Here is a 20,810-nt window from a genome sequence, read left to right on the forward strand (position 1 = left end):
CTGCAGTCTCGTCTTATTTCTCCAGGGTAATCTTTTTCTGGGCATCTCTCTGTGTGCCTGTTTTTCTCATGGTGGCACGCTCTTCTTGTTTCTCTCTTTCTCTCTTGACAGATCTTTCTAGGCCTCTCTCTCAAATGCTTTCTCTTTGTCTCTATCTGGGCTACTCGCTCTCTGGAACTCTCGTTCACAACTGTGTTTTCTTCCTTTTTCTCTCTTTGGACTGCTATTTTCTAGGCCTCTCTTTCTGGACTGATCACTCTCTGGGCCACTCTCTCTCATGGTTGCCCTCTCTTCCTATCTCTCTGAGCTGCACTCTTTCTAAGTTGCTCTTTCTTGGCCGTGCTCTCGTTCTGGGCCGCTCTCTCTAATGATCGTGCTCTCTCTCTGTTGTTTCCTGGCCTGCACTCTCTCATGGCCGTGTTCTGTCTCTGTCTCTCTCTTAGCAGCTCTCTTTTAAGGCCACACTATCCCTGTCACTCTCTCTGGGCCGTTCTCTCTCATGGCTGTCCATTCTCCCTGTATCCTTGGCTGTTCTCTCTCATGGCTGTCCATTCTCCCTGTATCCTTGGCTGTTCTCTCTCATGGCTGTCCATTCTCCCTGTATCCTTGGCTGTTCTTTCTCATGGCTGTGCTTTCTCCCTGTCTCTCTCTGGGCCACTCTCTCTTGGCTGTGCTTTCTCCCTGTCGCTCCCTTGGGTGCACTCTCTCATATTGGTGCTCTCTCAATATCTTAACCGCTCTCTTTCATGGCCACGCTCTCTCTCTCTCAATCACTCTTTTTCATGGCAATGCTCCCTCTGTCTCTCTCTGGGCCACTCTCTCATGGCTGTGCTCTCTCCCTGTCTCTCTCTGAGCCGCTCTCTCTCTCTCATGGCTGGGCTGTCTCCCTGTCTCTTTCTGGGCCCCTCTCATGGCTGTGCTCTCTCCCTGTCTCTCTCTGAGCCGCTCTCTCTCATGGCTGTGCTGTCTCCGTGTCTGTCAGCCGCTCTCTCTCATGGCTGTGCTGTCTCCCTGTCTCTTTCTGGGCCCCTCTCATGGCTGTGCTCTGTCCCTGTCTCTCTCTGAGCCGCTCTCTCTCATGGCTGTGCTGTCTCTGTGTCTCTCAGCCACTCTCTCTCGTGACTGTGCTGTCTCCCTGTCTCTCTCTGGGCCCCTCTCATGGCTGTGCTCTCCCCCTGTCTCTCTCTGAGCCGCTCTCTCTCATGGCTGTGCTGTCTCTGTGTCTGTCAGCCGCTCTCTCTCATGGCTGGGCTGTTTCCCTGTCTCTCTCTGGGCCCCTCTCATGGCTGTGCTCTCTCCCTGTTTCTCTCTGAGCCACTCTCTCTCTCATGGCTGTGCTGTCTCCGTGTCTCTCAGCCGCTCTCTCTCTCGTGACTGTGCTGTCTCCCTGTCTCTCTCTGGGCCCCTCTCATGGCTGTGCTCTCTCCCTGTCTCTCTCTGAGCCGCTCTCTCTCATGGCTGTGCTGTCTCCGTGTCTCTCAGCCGCTCTCTCTCATGGCTGGGCTGTCTCCCTGTCTCTCTCTGAGCCGCTCTCTCTCATGGCTGTGCTGTCTCCGTGTCTCTCAGCCGCTCTCTCTCTCGTGACTGTGCTGTCTCCCTGTCTCTCTCTGGGCCCCTCTCATGGCTGTGCTCTCTCCCTGTCTCTCTCTGAGCCGCTCTCTCTCATGGCTGTGCTGTCTCCGTGTCTCTCAGCCGCTCTCTCTCATGGCTGTGCTCTCTCCCTGGTCCACTCTCTCAGGTGCGCTCTACCTCGCTGTTATTACAATGTGCTGTCTCCTCTTTTTCCCGCAGTGCGGTCTCCTCGCTGTCTCGTCCACCTGCTGCCACCATTATGTTGGCTGCTTTCCCTGTGTGATGACATCCAGTGATCTGCGGGGTCGGCCCTTCTACTGTCGGGAATGGGCCTTTCAAAGGCTTCAGCACTGTCTGGAGGGGCTGAGTGGAGCTCGGGCCCCCGGCATTCTTATTACTGGGGCCCCTGGTGCAGGAAAGACAGCCCTGTGTGCAGAGATCCTGTGGCCCTCCTCGGAGGCTGGAAGGTCTTCCAGGCTCAGTTCTCGGGTTCTGGCGTACCACTTCTGTCAGGCGCACAGTCATGCCAGCCTCGACCCGCATCACTTCATCCAGAACCTGGTGCAGCAGCTGCAGAGGAGCCCCCTGATCATCGGCTACAAGGGAGCGGCCGACGGCGCCACCTGTGGGGGAGATCTGCACGAAATCTTCAAGAGGTGAGAACCAGGTTCACTGATCACCTGACAAATCATGTGATGCTTTAGATACCATCCCATAATAACCCTGTTCTGCATGGGTGGGCTCACTGACAGTCTTTGTTCTGCATGAGTGGGCTCACTGACAGTCTGTTGCAGGGCTGGGCTCACTGACACTGTCAGGACTCGAACCCAGCAGCTCTTCTGCACCAGGCGGCAGCTCTTCCCTCCCAAATATTCTGGTCGCTGGACAGTTCCATGCTAACCCTGATACTAGTACCTGTGTTGTTCCTGAATGGCTCCACCCTGAGTCCCTGATTGGCTCTACCCTAAGTTTCTGATTGGCTCCACCCTGATTGAACACCCTATTTAAAGCTGGCATAGCACTCCCTGCCTTGCAAGATTATTGAGCTACTGGCTTTTAGGCATGCTTCCTTTCATCTGCTCCTTCATTCTAAAACTACATTGCTTCTCCTGTGTACTGACTTCTTGGCTATCAATGACGATGCTACCTTGCCGGTTCTGCCCCTAGTGGTTTGGAGTTACTGACAGTCTGTTCTGCAGGGGTGGGCTCAATGACAGTCTGTGCTGCAGGGGTGGGCTCAATGACAGTCTCTATTGCAGGGGTGGAGTTACTGACAGTCTGTGTTCTGCAGGGGTGGGCTCACTGACAGTCTGTGCTGCAGGGGCGGAGTTACTGACAGTCTGTGCTGCAGGGGTGGGCTCACTGACAGTCTGTGCTGCAGGGGTGGGCTCACTGACAGTCTGTTCTGCAGGGGTGGGCTCACTGACAGTCTGTGCTGCAGGGGTGGGCTCACTGACAGTCTCTATTGCAGGGGTGGAGTTACTGACAGTCTGTGTTCTGCAGGGGTGGGCTCACTGACAGTCTGTGCTGCAGGGGTGGGCTCACTGACAGTCTCTATTGCAGGGGTGGAGTTACTGACAGTCTGTGTTCTGCAGGGGTGGGCTCACTGACAGTCTGTGCTGCAGGGGTGGAGTTACTGACAGTCTCTATTGCAGGGGTGGAGTTACTGACAGTCTGTGCTGCAGGGTTGGGCTCAATGACAGTCTATTCTGCAGGGCTGGGCTCACTGACAGTCTGTGCTGCAGGGGTGGGCTCACTGACAGTCTGTGCTGCAGAGGTGGGCTCACTGACAGTCTCTATTGCAGGGGTGGAGTTACTGACAGTCTGTGCTGCAGGAGTGGGCTTACTGACAGTCTGTGTTCTGCAGGGGTGGGCTCACTGACAGTCTGTGCTGCAGGGGTGGGCTCACTGACAGTCTATTGCAGGGGTGGAGTTACTGACAGTCTGTGTTCTGCAGGGGTGGGCTCACTGACAGTCTCTGTTGCAGGGGTGGGCTCACTGACAGTCTGTGCTGGAGGAGTGGGCTCACTGACAGTCTGTGCTGCAGTGGTGGGCTCACTGACAGTCTGTGTTCTGCAGGAGTGGGCTCACTGACAGTCTGTGCTGCAGTGGTGGGCTCACTGACAGTCTGTGCTGCAGTGGTGGGCTCACTGACAGTCTGTGCTGCAGGGGTGGGCTCACTGACAGTCTGTGCTGCAGGGGTGAGCTCACTGACAGTCTCTATTGCAGGGGTGGAGTTACTGACAGTCTGTGTTCTGCAGGGGTGGGCTCACTGACAGTCTGTGCTGCAGGGGTGGGCTCACTGACAGTCTCTATTGCAGGGGTGGAGTTACTGACAGTCTGTGCTGCAGGAGTGGGCTTACTGACAGTCTGTGTTCTGCAGGGGTGGGCTCACTGACAGTCTGTGCTGCAGGGGTGGGCTCACTGACAGTCTATTGCAGGGGTGGAGTTACTGACAGTCTGTGTTCTGCAGGGGTGGGCTCACTGACAGTCTCTGTTGCAGGGGTGGGCTCACTGACAGTCTGTGCTGGAGGAGTGGGCTCACTGACAGTCTGTGCTGCAGTGGTGGGCTCACTGACAGTCTGTGTTCTGCAGGAGTGGGCTCACTGACAGTCTGTGCTGCAGTGGTGGGCTCACTGACAGTCTGTGCTGCAGTGGTGGGCTCACTGACAGTCTGTGCTGCAGGGGTGGGCTCACTGACAGTCTCTATTGCAGTGGTGGGCTCACTGACAGTCTGTGCTGCAGGGGTGGGCTCACTGACAGTCTGTGCTGCAGGGGTGGGCTCACTGACAGTCTCTGTTGCAGGGGTGGAGTTACTGACAGTCTGTATTCTGCAGGGGTGGGCTCACTGATGGTCTCTGTTCTGCAGGGGTGGGCTCATTGACTGTCTGTTCTGCAGGGGTGGGCTCACTGACAATCTGTGCTCCAAAGGTGGACTCACTGACATTCTTTTCTGCAGGAGTGGGCTCACTGACAGTCTCTGTTGCAGGGGTGGGCTCACTGACAGTCTCTGTTGCAGGGGTGGGCTCACTGACAGTCTCTGTTGCAGGGGTGGGCTTACTGACAGTCTGTGTTCTGCAGGGGTGGGCTCACTGACAGTCTGTGCTGCAGGGGTGGGCTCACTGACAGTCTGTGCTGCAGGGGTGGGCTCACTGACAGTCTATTGCAGGGGTGGAGTTACTGACAGTCTGTGTTCTGCAGGGGTGGGCTCACTGACAGTCTCTGTTGCAGGGGTGGGCTCACTGACAGTCTGTATTCTGCAGGGGTGGGCTCACTGATAGTCTCTGTTCTGCAGGGGTGGGCTCACTGACAGTCTGTGCTGGAGGAGTGGGCTCACTGACAGTCTGTGCTGCAGTGGTGGGCTCACTGACAGTCTGTGTTCTGCAGGAGTGGGCTCACTGACAGTCTGTGCTGCAGGGGTGGGCTTACTGACAGTCTGTGTTCTGCAGGAGTGGGCTCACTGACAGCCTGTGCTGCAGGGGTGGGCTCACTGATAGTCTCTGTTATGCAGGGGTGGGCTCACTGACAGTCTGTGCTGCAGTGGTGGGCTCACTGACAGTCTGTGCTGCAGGGGTGGGCTCACTGACAGTCTCTATTGCAGTGGTGGGCTCACTGACAGTCAGTGCTGGAGGGGTGGGCTCACTGACAGTCTCTATTGCAGTGGTGGGCTCACTGATAGTCTCTATTGCAGTGGTGGGCTCACTGATAGTCTGTGCTGCAGGGGTGGGCTCACTGACAGTCTCTATTGCAGTGGTGGGCTCACTGATAGTCTGTGCTGCAGGGGTGGGCTCACTGACAGTCTGTGCTGCAGGGGTGGGCTCACTGACAGTCTCTGTTGCAGGGGTGGAGTTACTGACAGTCTGTGATCTGCAGGGGTGGGCTCACTGATGGTCTCTGTTCTGCAGGGGTGGGCTCACTGATGGTCTCTGTTCTGCAGGGGTGGGCTCATTGACTGTCTGTTCTGCAGGGGTGGGCTCACTGACAATCTGTGCTCCAAAGGTGGACTCACTGACATTCTTTTCTGCAGGAGTGGGCTCACTGACAGTCTCTGTTGCAGGGGTGGGCTCACTGACAGTCTCTGTTGCAGGGGTGGGCTCACTGACAGTCTCTATTGCAGTGGTGGGCTCACTGACAGTCTGTGCTGCAGTGGTGGGCTCACTGACAGTCTGTGCTGCAGGGGTGGGCTCACTGACAGTCTCTGTTGCAGGGGTGGGCTTACTGACAGTCTGTGTTCTGCAGGGGTGGGCTCACTGACAGTCTGTATTCTGTAGGGGTGGGCTCACTGATGGTCTCTGTTCTGCAGGGGTGGGCTCACTGATAGTCTCTGTTCTGCAGGGGTGGGCTCACTGATAGTCTCTGTTCTGCAGGGGTGTGCTCACTTACATTCTGTGTTCTCCAGGGGTGGGCTCACTGACAATCTGTGCTCCAAAGGTGGACTCACTGACAGTCTTTTCTGCAGGGGTGGGCTCACTGACAGTCTCTGTTGCAGGGGTGGAGTTACTGACAGTCTTTTCTGCAGGGGTGGGCTCACTGACAGTCTGTGCTGCAGGAGTGGGCTCACTGACAGTCTGTGTTCTGCAGGGGTGGGCTCACTGACAGTCTGTGTTCTGCAGGGGTGGGCTCACTGACAGTCTGTGTTCTGCAGTGGTGGGCTCACTGACAGTCTGTGCTGCAGGGGTGGGCTCACTGACAGTCTGTATTCTGCAGGGGTGGGCTCACTGACAGTCTGTGTTCTGCAGGGGTGGGCTCACTGACAGTCTGTGTTCTGCAGGGGTGGGCTCACTGACAGTCTGTATTCTGCAGGGGTGGGCTCACTGACAGTCTGTGTTCTGCAGGGGTGGGCTCACTGACAGTCTGTGTTCTGCAGGGGTGGGCTCACTGACAGTCTGTGTTCTGCAGTGGTGGGCTCACTGACAGTCTGTGTTCTGCAGTGGTGGGCTCACTGACAGTCTGTGCTGCAGGGGTGGGCTCACTGACAGTCTGTATTCTGCAGGGGTGGGCTCACTGACAGTCTGTGTTCTGCAGGGGTGGGCTCACTGACAGTCTGTGTTCTGCAGGGGTGGGCTCACTGACAGTCTGTGTTCTGCAGTGGTGGGCTCACTGACAGTCTGTGTTCTGCAGGGGTGGGCTCACTGACAGTCTGTGCTGCAGGGGTGGGCTCACTGACAGTCTGTGTTCTGCAGTGGTGGGCTCACTGACAGTCTGTGTTCTGCAGGGGTGGGCTCACTGACAGTCTGTGTTCTGCAGTGGTGGGCTCACTGACAGTCTGTGTTCTGCAGTGGTGGGCTCACTGACAGTCTGTGCTGCAGGAGTGGGCTCACTGACAGTCTGTGTTCTGCAGTGGTGGGCTCACTGACAGTCTGTGTTCTGCAGGGGTGGGCTCACTGACAGTCTGTGTTCTGCAGTGGTGGGCTCACTGACAGTCTGTGCTGCAGGGGTGGGCTCACTGACAGTCTGTGCTGCAGGGGTGGGCTCACTGACAGTCTGTATTCTGCAGGAGTGGGCTCACTGACAGTCTGTGTTCTGCAGGGGTGGGCTCACTGACAGTCTGTGTTCTGCAGTGGTGGGCTCACTGACAGTCTGTGTTCTGCAGGGGTGGGCTCACTGACAGTCTGTGTTCTGCAGTGGTGGGCTCACTGACAGTCTGTGCTGCAGGGGTGGGCTCACTGACAGTCTGTATTCTGCAGGGGTGGGCTCACTGACAGTCTGTGTTCTGCAGGGGTGGGCTCACTGACAGTCTGTGTTCTGCAGTGGTGGGCTCACTGACAGTCTGTGCTGCAGGGGTGGGCTCACTGACAGTCTGTATTCTGCAGGGGTGGGCTCACTGACAGTCTGTGTTCTGCAGGGGTGGGCTCACTGACAGTCTGTGTTCTGCAGTGGTGGGCTCACTGACAGTCTGTGCTGCAGGGGTGGGATCACTGATCATGTGTTCTGCAGGGGTGGGCTCACTGACAATCTGTGCTGCAGTGGTGGGCTCACTGACAGTCTGTGTTCTGCAGGGGTGGGCTCACTGACAGTCTGTATTCTGCAGGGGTGGGCTCACTGACAGTCTGTGCTGCAGGGGTGGGCTCACTGACAGTCTGTGTTCTGCAGGGGTGGGCTCACTGACAGTCTGTGCTGCAGGGGTGGGATCACTGATCATGTGTTCTGCAGGGGTGGGCTCACTAATAATCTGTATTCTGCAGGGGTTGACTCACTGGCCGTCTGTGTTGCAGGGTGGTCCTGACACCGCTGGCAGAGCTGCCGCCACCCTCGCAGAACCTCCTGCTCCTCGTGGATTCGCTGGATGAGGTTTGCTGCTGCTGTCGATCCGATGGCTTTTCTGGAGATCCTGGCTGTACCATAGTGGAGCTGCTGGCCGCTCACCACGAGCTTCTCCCCCCATGGCTACTAATGGTGTGCTCCTCGCGGAGGCAGAACAAGGCCGTCACCAGGATGTTCACAGGTAAGGAGGCTCCGCCCACCATGCAAGTCACATGACCTAATAAATATGAGATAATCGGCCCCTCCTGTAGATCCGGTTGTCAGATAATCGGCTCCTCCTGTAGATCCGGTTGTCAGATAATCAGCCCTCCTGTAGATCCGGTTGTCAGATAATCGGCCCCTCCTGTAGATCCGGTTGTCAGATAATCGGCCCCTCCTGTAGATCCGGTTGTCAGATAATCGGCCCCTCCTGTAGATCCGGTTGTCAGATAATCGGCTCCTCCTGTAGATCCGGTTGTCAGATAATCGGCCCCTCCTGTAGATCCGGTTGTCAGATAATCGGCCCCTCCTGCAGATCCGGTTGTCAGATAATCAGCCCCTCCTGTAGATCCGGTTGTCAGATAATCGGCTCCTCCTGTAGATCCGGTTGTCAGATAATCGGCTCCTCCTGTAGATCCGGTTGTCAGATAATCGGCCCCTCCTGTATATCCGGTTGTCAGATAATCGGCTCCTCCTGCAGATCCGGTTGTCAGATAATCGGCCCCTCCTGTAGATCAGGTTGTCAGATAATCGGCCCCTCCTGTAGATCCGGTTGTCAGATAATCGGCCCCTCCTGTATATCCGGTTGTCAGATAATCGGCTCCTCCTGCAGATCCGGTTGTCAGATAATCGGCCCCTCCTGTAGATCAGGTTGTCAGATAATCGGCCCCTCCTGTAGATCAGGTTGTCAGATAATCGGCTCCTCCTGTAGATCCGGTTGTCAGATAATCAGCCCCTCCTGTAGATCCGGTTGTCAGATAATCGGCCCCTCCTGTAGATCCGATTGTCAGATAATCGGCCCCTCCTGTAGATCCGGTTGTCAGATAGTCAGCTCCTCCTGTAGATCCGGTTGTCAGATAATCGGCCGCTCCTGTAGATCAGGTTGTCAGATAATCGGCCCCTCCTGTAGATCCGATTGTCAGATAATCGGCCCCTCCTGTAGATCAGGTTGTCAGATAATCGGCTCCTCCTGTAGATCCGGTTGGCAGATAATCGGCCCCTCCTGTAGATCCGGTTGTCAGATAATCGGCCCCTCCTGTAGATCAGGTTGTCAGATAATCGGCTCCTCCTGTAGATCCGGTTGTCAGATAATCGGCCCCTCCTGTAGATCAGGTTGTCAGATAATCGGCTCCTCCTGTAGATCCGGTTGTCAGATAATCGGCCCCTCCTGTAGATCCGGTTGTCAGATAATCGGCCCCTCCTGTAGATCAGGTTGTCAGATAATCGGCTCCTCCTGTAGATCCGGTTGTCAGATAATCGGCCCCTCCTGCAGATCAGGTTGTCAGATAATCGGCCCCTCCTGTAGATCAGGTTGTCAGATAATCGGCCCCTCCTGTAGATCAGGTTGTCAGATAATCGGCCCCTCCTGTAGATCAGGTTGTCAGATAATCGGCCCCTCCTGTAGATCAGGTTGTCAGATAATCGACCCCTCCTGCAGATCAGGTTGTCAGATAATCGGCCCCTCCTGTAGATCCGGTTGTCAGATAATCGGCTCCTCCTGTAGATCAGGTTGTCAGATAATCGTCCCCTCTTGCAGATCAGGTTGTCAGAAAATCGGCCCCTCCTGTAGATCCGGTTGTCAGATAATCGGCCCCTCCTGTAGATCCGGTTGTCAGATAATCAGCTCCTCCTGTAGATATGGTTGTCAGATAATCAGCTCCTCCTGTAGATCCGGTTGTCAGATAATCGGCTCCTCCTGTAGATCAGGTTGTCAGATAATCGGCTCCTCCTGTAGATCCGGTTGTCAGATAATCGGCTCCTCCTGTAGATCCGGTTGTCAGATAATCGGCCCCTCCTGCAGATCAGGTTGTCAGATAATCGGCCCCTCCTGTAGATCAGGTTGTCAGATAATCGGCTCCTCCTGTAGATCCGGTTGTCAGATAATCGGCTCCTCCTCTAGATCCGGTTGTCAGATAATCAGCCCCTCCTGTAGATCCGGTTGTCAGATAATCGGCTCCTCCTGCAGATCCGGTTGTCAGATAATCGGCCCCTCCTGCAGATCAGGTTGTCAGATAATCGGCCCCTCCTGCAGATCAGGTTGTCAGATAATCAGCTCCTCCTGTAGATCCGGTTGTCAGATAATCGGCCCCTCCTGTAGATCAGGTTGTCAGATAATCAGCTCCTCCTGTAGATCAGGTTGTCAGATAATCGGCCCCTCCTGCAGATCAGGTTGTCAGATAATCGGCCCCTCCTGCAGATCAGGTTGTCAGATAATCGGCCCCTCCTGCAGATCAGGTTGTCAGATAATCAGCTCCTCCTGTAGATCCGGTTGTCAGATAATCGGCCCCTCCTGTAGATCAGGTTGTCAGATAATCAGCTCCTCCTGCAGATCAGGTTGTCAGATAATCGGCCCCTCCTGCAGATCAGGTTGTCAGATAATCAGCTCCTCCTGTAGATCAGGTTGTCAGATAATCAGCTCCTCCTGCAGATCAGGTTGTCAGATAATCAGCTCCTCCTGTAGATCAGGTTGTCAGATACTCGGCCTCTCATGTATATCTAGTTGTCAGATACTCGGCCTCTCCTGTAGATCAGGTTGTCAGATAATCAGCCTCTCCTGTAGATCAGGTTGTCAGATAATCGGCCTCTCCTTTAGGTCAGGTTGTCAGATATCTGGCCTCTCATTTAGGTCAGGTTGTCAGATACTTGGCCTTTCCTGTATATCCGGTTGTCAGATAGTGACGGATGGCAGGACATGCTGGGACTTGTAGTTGTTGCCGGTGACTGATGCGTTTTCTCCCGCCGCAGGTTTCCGCAGACTCTGCCTGGACGACCTCCGTAAGGCCCACATTGTGCGTGACGTGCAGCGCTACATCCTGTGCCGCCTGGACCTGGAGGCGGCTCTGCGGCAGCACCTGACCCTGGACACGGCCGAGATGCTGAACCAGCTGCACATAAAGAGCAATGGCTGCTTCCTGTTCCTGGAGCGCGTGCTGGACGGCGTGTCGGAGGGGTCCATCCTCCTGCGAGAGATCCGCCACATCCCCGGAACGCTGAATGGCCTGTACCTGTGGCTGTGCCAGCGCCTCTTCTCGGGACACCAGTTCTGCCCGGTGCGGACGCTGCTGAACGTCATCTTGGCCGCTCCCGCTCCTCTGTCCCGGCCGCAGCTCCAAAATGCCGTGTGGACTAAACAGATGGAAGGGTGGAGGGCGGAGGAGTTCAGCAAGACCCTGGCATCCATCGCCATGCTGCTGCGCCCCCAGGATCGCGGCCAGGTGCTGCTCTTCCATCACAGCTTCTCGGAGTGGCTACTGGATGTGAAGTATTGTACCCAGAAGTACCTGTGTAACGTCACCGACGGGCACTGCATGCTCGCCATGAGCTTATCTACACGGGCACCACACCTGCTGCCAGCCGAGGTCGCCCAGCTGGCCACACATCTCCTCCTGGCTGACATTCGGGGGCTGGAGCCGTGTCACTTGGCTCTGTGGCTCCTGTGGACGGAGGTGCCGGTGTCGGACTGTTTGGCCTCTAATGTCCCTTTAGAGTTGGAGGTCTTACAGTTGCTTTTGTTAGCCCGGCCTAAAGTAGACGGAGCCTCCATGGTGGAGGAATCGAGTTCCCTGAAGAGAACCCTGGAACGAGGCGTTTCTCTGGAGTTCCTCTTAGACACCGGGGGTGGACTGAATCAGAGGGACAGGTCCGGGCGAACTCTGCTTGCGGCCGCGGCCCATGCTGGGAACCTGGACGCGGTGAAGCTGATGCTTTCCAGAGGAGCCAGTCTGGAGGCCACAGATGAAGATGGACAAACTCCTCTGGGGCTGGCTGCACACCAGGGGCACTTGCCGGTGGTGGAGTTTCTTCTTGAACACGGTGCACGGCATGACCATGGTGACAGTCGTGGTTGGAGCCCTCTACGTGCTTCTGCTTGGGGGGGCCACACTGAGGTAGTGGAGTCACTGCTTGCATTTGGGGCTCAGCCAGACACATCTGGTCCTAATGGACGCACTGCTCTGAGGGCAGCAGCGTGGGGTGGACACGAGGGTCCCGTCAAGGCTCTTCTGAAGGCTGGAGCAGAGATAGATCGTGCTGATGTGGAGGGCCGCACTCCGCTCATGGCGGCGGCATACATGGGCCATTGCGCAGTGGCTGAATTACTACTGGAATCAGGGGCTAATGTGAATACATGGGATAAAGAAGGACGATCTGCCCTGGCCGTTGCATGTCTCTGTGCACCCACCGGTCAGAGGCATCCACAACTGATATCTGTTTTGTTGGAACATGGGGCAGATCCAGAGCTGCTGGACATGGAAGGGTTAACCCCACTTCTGGTCGCTGCTTACGAGGGGCAAGAAGAAGTGGCAGAACTTCTCCTTGAAGCTGGGGCCAACCCGGATAGGCCTGGCAAGGACCAGATGACACCACTTTTGGCAGCTGCTTCTGGAGGACATGCTGAAACGGTGCGTGTGCTACTACTATGGGGCGCCTCCGCAGATGTCTCAGACAAAGAAGGGAGGTCGGCACTCCAACTGGCAGCAGCCACAGCTCGAGGAGAGGAGGCAGTGAGGGCCTTACTACATAGAGGCCTGAATGAGAATCATCAGGACCACCTGGGGTGGACAGCATTGCACTGGGCGGCCTGTGAGGGTCGGAGAAGTGTTTGCCGTGCCTTGTTAGATGGAGGAGCCAAGGTGGGACTGAGGGACAGAGAAGGGTACACACCTCTCCTCCTGGCAGCTGAAGAAGGGCACACAGGCTGTGTAGAACTGCTGATTAACCGAGGGTCCTCCGTCAACCAGAGTGGCAGTGATGGCATGACAGCTTTATGCTTTGCTGCTCTCGCAGGCCACAAAACCACGGTGGAGTTACTACTGAGGAAAGGAGCAGACCCTGACATGAAGACCACCCAAGGGAAGCCACTGCTGCACCTCTTGGCCCTGCAAGGACTTACAAGTATAGCAAAAGTTCTATTGGAGCACGGTGCTGATGCCGAAGGGAGAGACCCAGATGAACGCACGGCTTTGCATGCCTCCTGTTGGCAAGGGGACTCTGACATGGCTCATCTTCTTCTGGAGGTCGGTAGGGCTAATTGCAATGCTTTCGACAAAGAAAAGAGAACTCCACTTCACTGCGCCGCGTGGCGAGGCCATGTCAATATCGCCCAACTGCTGATGGAGCATGGGGTGTTCACTGATGCTCAGTGTTCCCAGGGAGCCACCCCTCTCTGTATAGCAGCTCAGGAGGGCCACCATGCCCTGGCCAAAGTTCTCCTGGAGGAAGGACATGCCAGCCCTTTCCATGCTGACTACTGTGGACGCACCCCTATAAACGTAGCAGCCAAAGGAGGGCACACAGCCATAGTTCATCTCTTGGAAGCTCATGGTGTGCCATCCTACCAAGGACCAGTGGTAAGGGCTCCAGTAAAGGATGCTCCTGGTAGTCAGCGAGCGGATGGTGGAGGTGACAGCTGGTCCACACTTTCACCTGTGTCGACAGGCAGCCGCTCACTCGACAACTCTCTGAAGAGCTCTGCGGGGTCTGTGCTGACATCATCCACATACCATTCCCAGGCCACCGTGCCCCTGGACAGCCTCACCTTTACCCAGAAGGTTCAGCAACACTCGCTACCACGAAGCCGCTCTCGACAAGCGGTTGCCCTCTCTGGCATGGTCGGTTTTCCTGCCTTCCTTGCCTCAACCTGTCCTGGACTAATACCTGATCATGAGGAGGAGATTACCATCTGTAGCCAAAGTCCGACTTCTCCTGATCGTGAGCTAAGGAGGAATGGGATACTCACCAACCCCAAATACGGGAGCCTGACTTACGCTCACTTCAAGGCCGGGGACAGCATGCACTCTATGGATAACACAAGACCCGCTCCTGACAGCACTGCACCAGACTATGCTCAAAGTAAAAGCAGCAGCTCGGGGTACTCCTCCAGCCACGCCGTGGGTGAGATCCACGGCAAAATCATCAGCTCGCCAAAGAAAGTAATAAACATCACACTTGAGCCCTGGCAACCTCGTGTGAATGCAGGCTCTGTCTACTCTCCACGAAACATTAATCCCCTGGTGCCTTTCTCCAGAACAACTGTAGATCCAATGGATCCTAAGAACAAACCATCAAACCTACTGACCTCACCTACACACAAGGAAGATTCAGTGACGACTGCTGGGAACCCTGTGGACATTGTTCTCTCCTATAGTAAGAAAAACCCTCTGAGATCTCCAGTGAAGGAGAACCAGGACCACTCCCCGAGGAGACAAGACTCCTCACCTATCTCCATCACCACTATGGACCCACAACTTCACCTCAAGCAGGCCATCAAACTGCAGTTCGAGGGCCGCACTTGTGGATTCAACTACAGGAAGGAGACACCACTGTGAGGTATGAGCCGCACTAAGTTATATGCACTAGCAATAGATTGTGTCTGCAGCCACCACTAGGGGGAGCTCCCTGTATACAGAGATACATGATAAGATCCTATCTGCAGCCACCACTAGGGGGAGCTCCCTGTATATAGAAAACCATGATAAGATTCTGTCTGCAGCCACCACTAGGGGGAGCTCCCTGTATACAGAGATACATGATAAGATAATAATAATAATAATAATAATTTTTATTTATATAGCGCCAACATATTCCGCAGCGCTTTACAAATTATAGAGGGGACTTGTACATACAATAGACATTACAGCATAACAGAAATACAGTTCAAAACAGATACCAAGAGGAGTGAGGGCCCTGCTCGTAAGCTTACAAACTATGAGGAAAAGGGGAGACACGAGAGGTGGATGGTAACAATTGCTATAGTTATTCGGACCAGCCATAGTGTAAGGCTCAGGTGTTCATGTAAAGCTGCATGAACCAGTTAATTTTTTTTTTTTTTAATATAGGCCACACAGGGATCGTTAGGTTAATGCATTGAGGCGGTAGGCCAGTCTGAACAAATGAGTTTTTAGGGCACGCTTAAAACTGTGGGGATTGGGGATTAATCGTATTATCCTAGGTAGTGCATTCCAAAGAATCGGCGCAGCACGTGTAAAGTCTTGGAGACGGGAGTGGGAGGTTCTGATTATTGAGGATGCTAACCTGAGGTCATCAGCGGAGCGGAGGGCACGGGTAGGGTGGTAGACTGAGACCAGAGAGGAGATGTAGGGTGGTGCTGAGCCATGGAGTGCTTTGTGGATGAGGGTAGTAGTTTTGTACTGGATTCTTGAGTGGATGGGTAACCAGTGTAATGACTGGCACAAGGTAGAGGCATCGGTGTAACGGTTGGTGAGGAATATGATCCTGGCAGCAGCATTCAGGACAGATTGGAGCGGGGAGAGTTTGGTAAGAGGGAGGCCGATTAGTAGAGAGTTACAATAGTCCAGACGAGAATGAATAAGTGAAACAGTAAGAGTTTTTGCAGAGTCGAAAGTAAGAAAAGGGCGAATTCTAGAAATGTTTTTGAGATGCAGGTAAGAAGAGCGAGCCAGTGATCGGATGTGGGGGGTGAATGAAAGGTCAGAATCAAGGATGACCCCAAGGCAGCGGGCATGTTGCTTTGGAGTAATGGTGGAACCGCAAACGGAGATGGCAATGTCAGGCAAAGGTAGGTTAGTAGAGGGAGAAAACACGAGGAGTTCAGTTTTTGACAGGTTTAGTTTCAGATAGAGGGAGGACATGATGCTAGAGACAGCGGTAAGACAATCACTGGTGTTTTCTAATAAGGCAGGCGTGAGATCAGGAGAAGAAGTGTATAGTTGGGTGTCGTCAGCATAGAGATGGTACTGGAAGCCAAATCTACTGATTGTTTGTCCAATAGGGGCAGTATACAAAGAGAAGAGGAGGGGGCCTAGGACTGATCCTTGAGGAACCCCAACAGTAAGGGGAAGGTGAGAGGAGGAGGAACCAGCGAAACATACAGTGACGGATCGGTCAGAGAGATAGGAGGAGAACCAGGAGAGAGCGGTGTCCTTGAGGCCGATGGAGCGGAGCATAGTGAGGAGGAGCTGATGATCCACAGTGTCAAATGCTGCAGAGAGATCCAAGAGAATTAGCATGGAGTAGTGACCATTAGATTTAGCTGTTAGTAGGTCATTAGAGACTTTAGTGAGGGCAGTTTCAGTAGAGTGTAAAGAGCGGAAACCAGATTGAAGAGGGTCGAGAAGAGAGTTATCTGAGAGATAGCGGGTAAGACGGGAGTGGACCAGGCGTTCGAGGAGTTTAGAGATGAAGGGAAGATTAGAGACAGGTCTATAATTAGCGGCACAGTTTTGGTCGAGGGATGGTTTTTTAAGTAATGGATGTATGATGGCATGCTTAAATGAGGAGGGAAAAATACCGGAAGTGAGGGAAAGGTTGAATATTTTTGTTAGGTGAGAGGTGACAGCCGGGGAAAGGGACTGGAGGAAATGTGACGGAATGGGGTCACTGGTGCAAGTGGTCGGGCGAGAAGATGCAAGGAGCCTGCTTACTTCTTCTTCTGTAACTGATCCTGTCTGCAGGATCCTGTCTGCAGCCACCACTAGGGGGAGCTCCCTGTATACAGAGATACATGATAAGATCCTGTCTGCAGCCACCACTAGGGGGAGCTCCCTGTATACAGAGATACATGATAAGATCCTGTCTGCAGCCACCACTAGGGGGAGCTCCCTGTATACAGAGATACATGATAAGATCCTATCTGCAGCCACCACTAGGGGGAGCTCCCTGTATACAGAGATACATGATAATGTCCTGTCTGCAGTCACCACTAGGGGGAGCTCCCTGTATACAGAGATACATGATAAGATCCTATCTGCAGCCACCACTAGGGGGAGCTCCCTGTATATAGAAAACCATGATAAGATCCTGTCTGCAGCCACCACTAGGGGGAGCTCCCTGTATACAGAGATACATGATAAGATCCTGTCTGCAGCCACCACTAGGGGGAGCTCCCTGTATACAGAGATACATGATAAGATCCTGTCTGCAGCCACCACTAGGGGGAGCTCCCTGTATACAAAGATACATGATAAGATCCTGTCTGCAGTCACCACTAGGGGGAGCTCCCTGTATACAGAGATACATGATAAGATCCTATCTGCAGCCACCACTAGGGGGAGCTCCCTGTATACAGAGATACATGATAATGTCCTGTCTGCAGTCACCACTAGGGGGAGCTCCCTGTATACAGAGATACATGATAAGATCCTATCTGCAGCCACCACTAGGGGGAGCTCCCTGTATATAGAAAACCATGATAAGATCCTGTCTGCAGCCACCACTAGGGGGAGCTCCCTGTATACAAAGATACATGATAAGATCCTGTCTGCAGTCACCACTAGGGGGAGCTCCCTGTATACAGAGATACATGATAAGATCCTATCTGCAGCCACCACTAGGGGGAGCTCCCTGTATACAGAGATACATGATAAGATCCTGTCTGCAGCCACCACTAGGGGGAGCTCCCTGTATACAGAGATACATGATAAGATCCTATCTGCAGCCACCACTAGGGGGAGCTCCCTGTATACAGAGATACATGATAAGATCCTGTCTGCAGCCACCACTAGGGGGAGCTCCCTGTATACAGAGATACATGCTAAGATCCTGTCTGCAGTCACCACTAGGGGGAGCTCCCTGTATACAGAGATACATGATAAGATCCTATCTGCAGCCACCACTAGGGGGAGCTCCCTGTATACAGAGATACATGATAAGATCCTGTCTGCAGCCACCACTAGGGTGAGATCCCTGTATACAGAGATACATGATAAGATCCTGTCTGCAGCCACCACTAGGGGGAGCTCCCGGTATACAGAGATACATGATAAGATCCTGTCTGCAGCCACCACTAGGGGGAGCTTCCTGTATACAGAGATACATGATAAGATCCTGTCTGCAGCCACCACTAGGGGGAGCTCCCTGTATACAGAGATACATGATAAGATCCTGTCTGCAGCCACCACTAGGGGGAACTCCCTGTATACAGAGATACATGATAAGATCCTGTCTGCAGCCACCACTAGGGGGAGCTCCCTGTATACAGAGATACATGATAAGATCCTGTCTGCAGTCACCACTAGGGGGAGCTCCCTGTATACAGAGATACATGATGAGATGCTGTCTGCAGTCACCACTAGGGGGAGCTCCCTGTATACAGAGATACATGATAAGATCCTGTCTGCAGTCACCACTAGGGGGAGCTCCCTGTATACAGAGATACATGATAAGATTCTGTCTGCAGCCACCACTAGGGGGAGCTCCCTGTATACAGAGATACATGATAATATCCTGTCTGCAGCCACCACTAGGGGGAGCTCCCTGTATACAGAGATACATGATGAGATGCTGTCTGCAGTCACCACTAGGGGGAGCTCCCTGTATACAGAGATACATGATAAGATCCTGTCTGCAGTCACCACTAGGGGGAGCTCCCTGTATACAGAGATACATGATAAGATTCTGTCTGCAGCCACCACTAGGGGGAGCTCCCTGTATACAGAGATACATGATGAGATGCTGTCTGCAGTCACCACTAGGGGGAGCTCCCTGTATACAGAGATACATGATAAGATCCTGTCTGCAGCCACCACTAGGAGGAGCTCCCTGTATACAGAGATACATGATAAGATCCTGTCTGCAGCCACCACTAGAGGGAGCTCCCTGTATACAGAGATACATGATAAGATCCTGTCTGCAACCACCACTAGGGGGAGCTCCCTGTATACAGAGATACATGATAAGATCCTGTCTGCAGTCACCACTAGGAGGAGCTCCCTGTATACAGAGATACATGATAAGATCCTGTCTGCAGTCACCACTAGGAGGAGCTCCCTGTATACAGAGATACATGATAAGATCCTGTCTGCAGCCACCACTAGGGGGAGCTCCCTGTATACAGAGATACATGATAAGATCCTGTCTGCAGCCACCACTAGGGGGAGCTCCCTGTATACAGAGATACATGATAAGATCCTGTCTGCAGCCACCACTAGGGGGAGCTCCCTGTATACAGAGATACATGATAAGATCCTGTCTGCAGCCACCATTAGGGAGAGCTCCCAGTATACAGAGATACATGATAAGATCCTGTCTGCAGCCACCACTAGGGGGAGATCCCTGTATACAGAGATACATGATAAGATCCTGTCTGCAGCCACCACTAGGGGGAGCTCCCTGTATACAGAGATACATGATAAGATCCTGTCTGCAGCCACCACTAGGGGGAGCTACCTGTATACAGAGATACATGATAAGATCCTGTCTGCAGCCACCACTAGGGGGAGCTCCCTGTATACAGAGATACATGATAAGATCCTGTCTGCAGCCACCACTAGGGGGAGCTCCCTGTATACAGATACATGATAAGATCCTGTCTGCAGCCACCACTAGGGGGAGCTCCCTGTATACAGAGACACATGATAAGATCCTGTCTGCAGCCACCACTAGGGGGAGCTCCCTGTATACAGAGATACATGATAAGATCCTGTCTGCAGCCACCACTAGGGGGAGCTCCCTGTATACAGAGATACATGATAAGATCCTGTCTGCAGCCACCACTAGGGGGAGCTCCCTGTATACAGAGATACATGATAAGATCCAATTTGCAGCCACCACTAGGGGGAACTCCCTGTATACAGAGATACATGATAAGATCCTGTCTGCAGCCACCACTAGGGGGAGCTCCCTGTATACAGATACATGATAAGATCCTGTCTGCAGCCACCACTAGGGGGAGCTCCCTGTATACAGAGATACATGATAAGATCCTGTCTGCAGCCACCACTAGGGGGAGCTCCCTGTATACAGAGATACATGATAAGATCCTGTCTGCAGCCACCACTAGAGGGAGCTTCCTGTATCCAGAGATACATGATAAGATCCTGTCTGCAGCCACCACTAGGGGGAGCTCCCTGTATACAGAGATACATGATAAGATCCTGTCTGCAGCCACCACTAGGAGGAGCTCCCTGTATACAGAGATACATGATAAGATCCTGTCTGCAGCCACCACTAGGGGGAGCTCCCTGTATACAGAGATACATGATAAGATCCTGTCTGCAGCCACCACTAGGGGGAGCTCCCTGTATACAGAGATACATGATAAGATCCTGTCTGCAGCCACCACTAGGGGGAGCTCCCTGTATCCAGAGATACATGATAAGATCCTGTCTGCAGCCACCACTAGGGGGAGCTCCCTGTATACAGAGATACATGATAAGATCCTGTCTGCAGCCACCACTAGGGGGAGCTCCCTGTATACAGAGATACAAGATAAGATCCTGTCTGCAGTCACCACTAGGGGGAGCTCCCTGTATCCAGAGATACATGATAAGATCCTGTCTGCAGCCTCCACTAGGGGGAGCTCCCTGTATACAGAGATACATGATAAGATTCTGTCTGCAGTCACCACTAGGTGGAGCTCTCTGTATACAGAGATACATGATAAGATCCTGTCTGCAGCCACCACTAGGGGGAGCTCCCTGTATACAGAGATACATGATAAGATTCTGTCTGCAGTCACCACTAGGGGGAGCTCCCTGTATACAGAGATACATGATAAGATCCTGTCTGCAGTCACCACTAGGGGGAGCTCCCTGTATACAGAAATACATGATAAGATCCTGTCTGCAGCCACCACTAGGAGGAGCTCCCTGTATACAGAGATACATGATAAGATCCAGTCTGCAGCCACCACTAGAGGGAGCTCCCTGTATACAGAGATACATGATAAGATCCTGTCTGCAGTCACCACTAGGGGGAGCTCCCTGTATACAGAGATAGATGATAAGATCCTGTCTGCAGTCACCACTAGGGGGAGCTCCCTGTATACAGAGATACATGATAAGATAATAAATAATAAT

General features: G+C 53.6%; 1 protein-coding gene across 4 annotated transcripts in view; it reads left to right on the forward strand.

Annotated features, from left to right (window-relative positions):
- The window catches only part of LOC138671430 (ankyrin repeat domain-containing protein 50-like), an 85,241-nt gene that overhangs the window by 56,265 nt on the left and 8,166 nt on the right, over positions 1-20,810 (forward strand). For 3 of the 4 annotated variants that reach the window (XM_069759599.1, XM_069759597.1, XM_069759598.1), the window contains exons 2-4: positions 1,792-2,228; positions 7,788-8,017; positions 10,780-14,361. In XM_069759599.1, the coding sequence (XP_069615700.1) occupies positions 1,855-2,228; positions 7,788-8,017; positions 10,780-14,360 (4,185 nt within the window). In that variant the 5' untranslated portion in view covers positions 1,792-1,854 and the 3' untranslated portion in view covers position 14,361. Of the gene's footprint in view, positions 1-1,791; positions 2,229-7,757; positions 8,018-10,779; positions 14,362-20,810 lie in introns of those variants that run through there. The other variant, XM_069759600.1, reaches the window with a different exon arrangement.

This window comes from Ranitomeya imitator, chromosome 3, assembly GCF_032444005.1.
Source record: "Ranitomeya imitator isolate aRanImi1 chromosome 3, aRanImi1.pri, whole genome shotgun sequence".
Classification (NCBI taxonomy): domain Eukaryota; kingdom Metazoa; phylum Chordata; class Amphibia; order Anura; family Dendrobatidae; genus Ranitomeya; species Ranitomeya imitator.